Genomic DNA, 8,652 nt, shown 5'->3' with positions numbered 1-8,652 from the left:
GTTCCCTCCCAATCATCTCACCCCCCCACCAAATGAAAGATAACCCCTATTCCCACTTGTGTCGTCATCAGTTAGTTTTGCCTATTTTTGAACTTTACATGTGCCTGGCCTCATTTGTTCAAATTTTGTAACTGTCAAATATATCCATGTTGTCACATGCATTGGTAGTTTATTCTTTTTTTTTTTAAAGATTTATTTATTTCTACAAGAACTGGGATACAGGCCAGAGGCATGGGAGGGAGGGTGAAAGAATTCATCAGAGACAGAGTGGGGAGCAGAACAGGCAGACAGACCAAAGACACTACTGAGGGGAGAAGCAGGAGAGTCAGGAGAGGTCTGCCACGCCATGTGGGAATCTCCCTGGCCAGCTGGGAATCGAACCTGCGCTGCAGAGGCGGCAGACAGCTTCACAGCACAGCGCTCAACCCACTGTGCCACCGGGGAAGGCCCAGTTTATTTATTTTTTATTGTTGCCTTCCATTATATGAGTCAATTACAATTTTTTTTATCCATTCCAATGTCAGTGTACAGTTTGGAGTAATTACGAATAAAGCTGCTATGAATATTCTTTTTTTTTTTTTAAAGACTTATTTATTTATTTATACAAGCACTGGGTACAGTCAGAAGCGCAGGAGGGTGAGAGGATTCACCAGAGCCAGAGCGGGGAGCAGAGCAGGCAGAAGGACCGAAGTACACTGCTGAGGGAACAGCGGGTGGCAGGAGAGGTCTGCACGCCATGCGGGACCCTCCTCCGGTGGCCGGGGAGCAGCCGGGGATCGAACCAGTGCTGCAGAGGCTGCGGGCAGCTTCGCAACCCAGCGCTCAACCGCTGTGCCACCGGGGAGGCCCTGCTATGAATATTCTTACAGTAGTATCTCTTGGTGGCCATTTCTGCTAGGTGCAAATACCCACAGGTAGGATTGTTGGGTCAAAGGGTAGGTGAATGTTTCTCTTCAGTAGATTACTTTCCAAAGTGGTGGTATCCATTTTACTGCCGCCTGTATTAGTTTTTGAACATATCACAAAGAAGCTTCTCCATTGGCGTATTCCCTTTGGACATCCGAAAAAAGAGATGCTCGATACGCTCAGAAGTAATGAACCTCAAAGACGGGAGGAGCAGAAGCAATTTCCCAAACCTGAACAGGAGACAGGACACCATTAGTCTTATTCTCAGCTCCTGCCCTGGGCACAGTGCCCTCCCAGGAAAGGCAGGGACCGGAGAGGAGAGATGAGAGGTGCCCAGAGCTGAGTAAGAAGGAATTTCCAGAAATGGCCAGATTGACTACAAGGGTTGCTGCCACCTGATGTGCCCCCCGCTCCACTGTAGGAGTGCAGAGAAAATAGTGAATAAATAGTGACAAGTGGTTTATATAAATAACATCTAAGTATGTTATTAATCATATATGGTTATTCATACTATATATATTTGAATGAGAATATAAATTCCCTCTGTGGGTCATCTAGGATAACAGAGTAGCCATTAGTGGTAATGTTCTGAATTGTAACTTTTGTAACTGAGATACTCATCCAGGAAAAAAAAAAGTAACTAGTTTTAAATGAAAACAATTTGCTAAGGCAGAGATCGCCAGTGCAGAGAAAGTGGACAGTGAAGCCCCAAGAGACCAATGGGGGTCAGACATTCATTAGGTTAGGAGACTTGACAGTGGGGGGGAAATCACCCAATGTCCAAGAGGCCCCTGGAAAGTGGGGCGGCTCCACACTCTGCCTCCACCACAGAGGTCTGTGGGAGGCCTTTCCACACCATCCTGTTATCTGTTGACCTTGTTTTGTCAGGCTAAAGGCTTTCTTTCTCTTGTGAGGGCCAAGAGAGGTGGCACTGAGCAGACCTCCCCCTCCACTGAGACCTTCTTCTGCTTTACTGATCTTAGGAGTGTCAGGAAGAAGTAGCCAAAGGTCAGTGAGAAAACTTGCTTTTCAAACTGCAGGAATTGAACCTGTAGTGGGTCTGAAATTAAATTTAATGGGTTACAACCAGACTTTAAAAAATAGAATTAGGGCCTCTCTGTGGTGGCGCAGGGGTTAAAGTCTCAGCGCTATCAAGCTATTGCCAGACACTATGGCCTGGGTTTGATCCCTGGCCACAGAGCTGACCCACATGGCACAGCAGACCTCTCCTGTCTCACCCGCTGCTCCCCTCAGCAGCGTATTTCAGTAGATCTACCTGTTCTGTTCCCCACTCTGTCTCTGGTGAATCCTCTCACCTCCCACCCACACACACTTATGGCTTATATCCCAGTTCTTGTATGCATAAATAAATAAAATAAATCTTAAAAAAAATAGAATTAGGGCCTCCCTGGTAGCACAGGCGGTTGAGCGCTGCACTGTGAAGCTGTCTGCAGCCCCTGCAGCACGGGTTTGATCCCAGCTGGTTGGCAAGAACCCCACATGGCGAAGCAGACCTCTCCTGTCTTGCCCACTGCTCCCCTCAGCAGTGTATTTCGTCAGTCTGCCTGTTCTGTTCCCCGCTCTGTCTCCGGTGAATCCTCTCACCCTCCCGCGCATCTGGCCTGTACCCTGGTTCTTGTATAAAAATAAATAAATCTTAAAAAAAATAGAATTATACAAAGTAAGGGCAGTATTATTTGATGGAACTTTACTGCAGTATATTTGTGTGTACTGGGTTATGATGAAAATTAGATTTCCTCCTGGGTATTGCAATTTTAAAAAGCAGAACTACACTGTCTTAGAGAACCCAACCCCTTCTCTCAGTATTCCATTCTGCCTACAGTTGATATTGAATTGTTATAGAAGTGACATAGGAAATCTCAATCAATATTCTAAAATTTGACATCTCTGGAAGCTGATCTCAACAGAAATTTGGCCTAAGAGGCCTGCTGGGGTTTGAGCATCTGAGATGGCTGTTCTTAGGATGAATGTCAAGTCTCAGAACAGTAGTTGTTCTTCCTGTCTCCTGAGTGGCAGAAATTGTTTTGCACAACACAGTGTGTTACTGGTATGCTCTGACTCTTCTTAACGGGAAATCACCTCTTCTTGTGACCTTTTCTCAGATAAAAGGTGATTCAAAGATGTTCACTAGCTCACTTCGTCAAAGAAAACTTCGAATATCCCAAGAGAATGCAGATAATGGGGTCTAAAATGGCCTATAGATGCTTGGATGGAGGTCAGTGGCCCAGTCTTGCCAAGCCTCTGTACCCACACACTATCTGCAGTGGCCAAGCTGGGAATCCCAAGCACTGGTTCCACCTCTGTTTCCCCCAGCCACACCCCTAGCCTGCAGCTATTGTTCCCCAAAACCGGCCAGGGGCGTGTGTATGGCTTATACAGTACACCCCTGCAAGATGTCCCTTTGCATCTCCAGCAGACCTTCTGTACCCTCAAAATTATCTTTTCCTCCTGTTCCCCTTTTTATTTCTTGACTATCCCTTCTCTCACATACCTCCTATTCCCTTGCTCCTTTCATCTACCAAGTGTCAATTCCAACCCATTCCAACTCTCGCAAGCTCTCACATCTGCTCTTGCCTTTCCACATCGTGTGACCACTTCCAAAGAACAGAACTCCAGAGACTCCCCTAATATCCAACCTGGCACTGGGGTCTGTATCACCACCACACCAGTGGGCAGTAAGTGCAGCTCAGTGTATAACACACTCCTGCTCTAAAGCCTGCATGGCTTCTTCGTGCCTACCAAATCAGGCATGGCTTTCACTGGGAACTAAACGCCAGCCAAATGCCTCAACAGGCTGGTCCCACAGTGCCATCCTAACTTAGCCTCCCACTGGCCACAATCCACCTCCCATACTGGGCTCGTGTCCTGAGGACACAGTCATGTTTGCCTCTCTGCCTGCCATTGTGAATGATGATCTCTTCTTTTAGACCTGCCCATCCTCCACAAAGTCCCTGTCAGTTCAGCTTTCCACCTCTGCTTCCAATGAGCTTCTATCTCCTTTATATACCTGCAACCCTCCATACCTGACCAGGACTCTGATCTTCAGTGGTCACTGTGTTAGGCATCCCTGGAAGGCAGCAACATTGTCTTACAGACATTTTGGTCCCACTCCCAGAGTTTGGCACTGTGCCTGGCACACAGTAGATGTGGCTGAACATGTGCTGGTTGAACTGAATCCCTGGGTCCTGTCTTATTGATGCAGGCTTGAGCTGGTATCAGGGAGTTGGGGGACGGGCATGAAGAAGCGAAGGGAGGGGAGGGCAGTTAGGCTGGTGTTCGGGTCACCTCATAGGCTGGCTGGGGTGGTGGGCCTTGCTGTGCTGGCTCAGCATTACTTGGGACTGGTCCTGTAAGGATTCCACCTGTTCAGGATCCTTCAGGCCCCGCGTTTCTGGAGAGAAGCAGAAAGTAAGCCCCTTCTCCCTGTACACATCTTTATCTATGTGGGGTGGAGGTGGGCAGTGCAAACAAAGAGAAGTCACTGGAATCCCCATTTTTCACCCCTGATCTCTTCTCTCTTAAGACTTGGGCAAACACTCAACTACCTGGTTTGAAAAGGACCAGGGCCTTCATGCAGGCAAACTCTGTGGGGCCCACTGCCAACGCCCGGAACCGTGAGATGATTTCCTGCAGGATGCGTGTCTCCATGCTGGCCAGCACTAGCCGGCCTTGGGAGCCACTGGCAGCAGAGGCCTCAGTTGGGGCCAGCAGAGGGCAGCTGTCCAGAGGTAGAGACCACTGTATGGCTCCAAGGAGGAAGAGTTCACTCCACGCCTCTTCCAGCAGGATCACCTGTGCTCAGAGAGGAGATGAGTGTGATGGCTGATACACAGCACCTCTTGCTCACCCTGAAACCTAGGCCACTTTCTTGGGGACACTAGGGAAGGCAGGACTGTTTCTCGGTGCTCAGAACCATCTTCTGACCTCTGTTCTATATCAGCCCAAGGTTCTGGGATTTGGCACTATCTAGCCCAGCTGCTGGGGTTCCAAGACCCTTTATGGGTTCCATCCAGAGCTGCAGCTGGAACATTTAGGAAAGCCTAGAGACATGGGGGTGGGGAACCAGGAGAACACTCCACAAGGGCACCTCCAGTTCAAATGTACTCAAGAGATTTGGCCTAACTCTACTGAGCTGCTGCAATAATCACTGGGAAGGTCTTAGCCCTTCAGTGTGCTGCTCTTCCCAGGTTTATTGAGAAGGATTGGCCAGTTTGCCCAGGAGAGCCCCAGAGGGGCATCCTATAGGTGAGGAGGTTGGATTGAAACTCAAGGCCAGAAGTCAGAGGCATTTCCCTGCAAAGGAGGCCAGGGTCCCACTCATGCTGTCATGTGTGAAGGTTGCCCTGTCATGTAGGCCCTGAGAGGAAGACTCAGGGGGCTATACACAGTCTTCAAATCCCATCTTACAACCATCACTGCCCATAGGTGTGTGCATCCCCATTCCTGAAACTCACACCCTGATCGTCACTGACTCGAGACTTGTGGGTACCCAGCTGTCATCATTCCAGTTTTGTGTGCCCCCAATCATCACCTCATCACCTACAGAGGGAGGTGTGTACCCTCCAACCTGGCTGACTTCCATGGGCCACCTGACGGGTGTACCTGATCCCGGAAGGGCAGGTTGGAGAACACGGGCAGGTTCTTGGCCCACTTGACAGCCATGAAGAGCAGGCGAGCTGAGGTCTCATGGGTGCTGTCTGGGCCGTAGGGGGAGGAGAGGGGTAAGGGTAAGGGGTAGAGGGATGAGTGGAACTCTGGGTCGTTGCTGGTGACATCAATATTCTCGTCAGCTGTTGGAGGAAGTTGTGACATCAGCTTCTGCTCTGTGGCAGGTGGCAAGGGGTGCTCAGGGCCCAGGGTGTGGGGATAAAGGCTGGGTGCTGCAGCCCCGCTCCATGGTACTCAGGCGTCCTCCCACTCACCATCCTCTGGTTCCAGCTTAGCACAGGTTTCTGCTGTTATAAGGCTGGCCATGAAGTGGTGGTGGCCTGGAGGCGACAGGGCCCCAGATCCCAGGGCTTGGGTTGCAGAAACAGGCATGGGACCTCGTGGGCTGGGCCCCACGGGGGCCAGGGGAGCCACCAAGGACTCCAGCCGGGACTCCATGTCTGACTCCAGGTTGTCCAGGCGCACCTGGGCTGTGCTTCTTGGCTGGCGCTCATTCTGCACAGCTGGGGAGAGAGGCAGGCAGGGTCACGACACCCCACCATCGGTCATACACCCCAAGGTTCTGTCACGCCTCTTCGGGTTGACTCTGTCTCACCGTCCTGGTTCATGCCTGCTTGTAAGCACTTCTTCAGCCGGCAGGCCTGGCACTGGTTCCGGTGGGCCTTGTCCACTGGGCACATCCCTGCCCCTACCTGGCACCTGCCAGTGGATGGGAGCCCTGGATGTCAGTGTTCTGCCCAAACTCCGTGTTTGCCCTGTCCCCTTCTATCCCAGACATCCTCCACCTCTCCCAGGAACCTTGAGGACAGAAAGCTAGCTGGACCCCCTGAGACCGGAGGCTGTGCCCTGCCTCACCTGTAGATGAGCCTCCGCCTCACGCTCCTCTTGAAGAAGCCGCTGCAGCCATTGCAGGCGTAGATGCCATAGTGCTTCCCGCTGCTGCTGTCTCCACACACGCGGCACTGCACTGAGGGTCCCGCACCTGCGGGGCAGGGCTGGGCGAGGGCTGGGCGAGGGCAGGGCCGTATCCCACCTCCTCAAGGACCTCTCCACCCTTCAGTCTCTTTCCCTGTCCTCAGGTTCTTGCTCACCTGACACACTCGTGTCTCTCCCCTCTGGCCAGTTTCAACAGGAGAATCCTCCTTGCCTTTACTTCCCCCCCTCCTTCCTCTCCCTCTCTCTGCTGGTGACATCAGACCCCATCATTCCATAAGAACTTTCTCGACATCACCTTTAGGGACCTCTGCTGCCCAACTCTAAGGTGCTTCTCTCTTCTTTCCTTCTACCTCAGCTCAGCTGTCCAGCCTGGCTCTGCTGCCTCCATGTTTCCAGGGTTCTGGGTTTGCCCATGGGTTCACTCACACTTGCCCTTAGCCCTTGAGTCTGGGCCTGTGTTCTCTGGCTCCCTTCATGGTTCCTGCAGCCCACCAGCCTGCGCTCTACTTCCCAAGGGCCCAGCCCTGACCTCCAGAAAGCCATACCTGATGGATCCTCTTCCAGGCTCCACCTGTCTGGAGACTTCTTTCTGGAGGCAGCCACAGTTGCTGGCACAGTTGCAGCCATGTTGGAGCTCGTGGGCACTGTTGGCCTAGTCCTGGGCAGCCTCTGCCTTCCTACCGCAGGGAGGCCTCTGGGTGCTGAGCCAGGTCCTGCCTCGCTCCCCACCTCTGTTTTTCTGCTCGTGCCCCTATCTCTCTTCTATCTCTACTTACCTGGCCTTGGAGGTCTCCCTCTGTCTTTGACTCTCACCCTGTCACTCCTCTCTTCCTCCTGCCTCCTGTCCCCTGTGTCTGAACTCAGGAGCTGTGCCAACTGCCCCTCACAAAAGCAGCTTTGGCTCATGGAGATTTCTCCTAGGGCAGCACTGGACACAGCTTATGATCCTCTTAATCTTTACTGTCTCCACAGGGGATCAGCTGGCCACACCTGTAGCCTCACCAAGGTGCCCCTGGAGCCGGTCAGTCCTGCTGCCCCCACCCCAGCCCCCAGCTACCCAGTGTCCCAGATCCCTTCTGCCCTGAGCATTCCAGCTGTTTGCCATCCATTGTCAAGTTTTGAAGGGCAGCTAGAGCTCCTTTCTGTGGAACCTTTGTCTTTTGATTTGCGTAGGACATGCTGGGGCTCAGTGTGTCTGTATGGCTCCAGGCATGTGAGGCTCTCATGGGGCCTGGGTAGGCCCAGGGCTCTGCATGCCGTGTTGGTTCTCACCTGACCCCTTGATGAGGGACTTCTTTGGGTCCAGGATTTAGGGTACTGGAGGGCCCCCTGAAAGGTTTGTAATCCCACATTTCTGGCTAGACATGGGGGAGGGGTTTCAATGCAGAGTCTGACATTTGCCTGGAGGCAGGAGGCCTGTGGCCCAATAAGGAGGGGCTCCTTTAGGCCCAGGAGGCACAGAAGAGGAGCTGGCAGGGCTGGGCCTGCAGGGGAGAAGGGGCAAGCACTACCTCTGCTCCTGGTGGCCAGTTCTCAGGTGCCCTGACCCAGTCTTCCAGGAGAAGGCCCTGAGGAGGAGGGCAGAGGAGTCTGCGGTGCAGGAGAGTGGAGAGAGCAGAGAACAGACCCAAGCTAGATTCCCCACTGCCTCACAGGCCAGCCATGCATCCCTGAGTCCCGTGTGTCTACCTTCTGAGCTTCAGTTTCCTCTTCTGTAAAAAGAAGATCGAAAGTATCTGTAGGGTAGTTGAAGAAACAAAGTAAGAAGGCTCATCAAGTGTTTCTGTGCCTGGTACTTTGTAACACCATAGTAAACGATGGGAGCTGGTATTGTTATCCTTACATTGTATCAATGTATAGCATATTATTTCATATATTATTATGATATAATTAATGATAACATGATATTATGCTAATAAAAATATTATTACATTTCAAGGTCATGGAGAAGATAACAGAACAGTACTCGGTAAACAGCCTTTGCTTTGCCTGTCCCTCTGCCCTCACCCTCACTTCCACCTTCATGGCCCTCTCCACCCCCAGTCCATGCCCTGGATGGAGCAGAAAACCCCATGTTGGTCTGGAGGTGACTGTTGTCCTTGGCAGACCTGACCTCGTCTT

General features: G+C 51.8%; 1 protein-coding gene across 1 annotated transcript; it reads right to left on the bottom strand.

Annotated features, from left to right (window-relative positions):
* Positions 1-1,003: 1,003 nt before the first annotated feature.
* On the bottom strand, positions 1,004-7,158 carry NR2E3 (nuclear receptor subfamily 2 group E member 3; the record flags this gene model as incomplete). Its single annotated transcript, XM_084240177.1, has 8 exons — positions 1,004-1,136; positions 4,213-4,318; positions 4,473-4,719; positions 5,530-5,717; positions 5,850-6,098; positions 6,191-6,294; positions 6,451-6,577; positions 7,077-7,158. 8 exons carry the CDS (start codon positions 7,156-7,158, stop codon positions 1,004-1,006), a joined length of 1,236 nt encoding a protein of 411 aa, XP_084096303.1.
* Between the last annotated feature and the right edge of the window lie 1,494 nt (positions 7,159-8,652).

The sequence above is a fragment of the Talpa europaea genome, assembly GCF_964194135.1.
Source record: "Talpa europaea genome assembly, chromosome: 8".
NCBI classification, from domain to species: Eukaryota; Metazoa; Chordata; class Mammalia; order Eulipotyphla; family Talpidae; genus Talpa; species Talpa europaea.
Note: the sequence above shows the minus strand (reverse complement) of the source record. Positions and strands in the feature narration are given on the sequence as shown.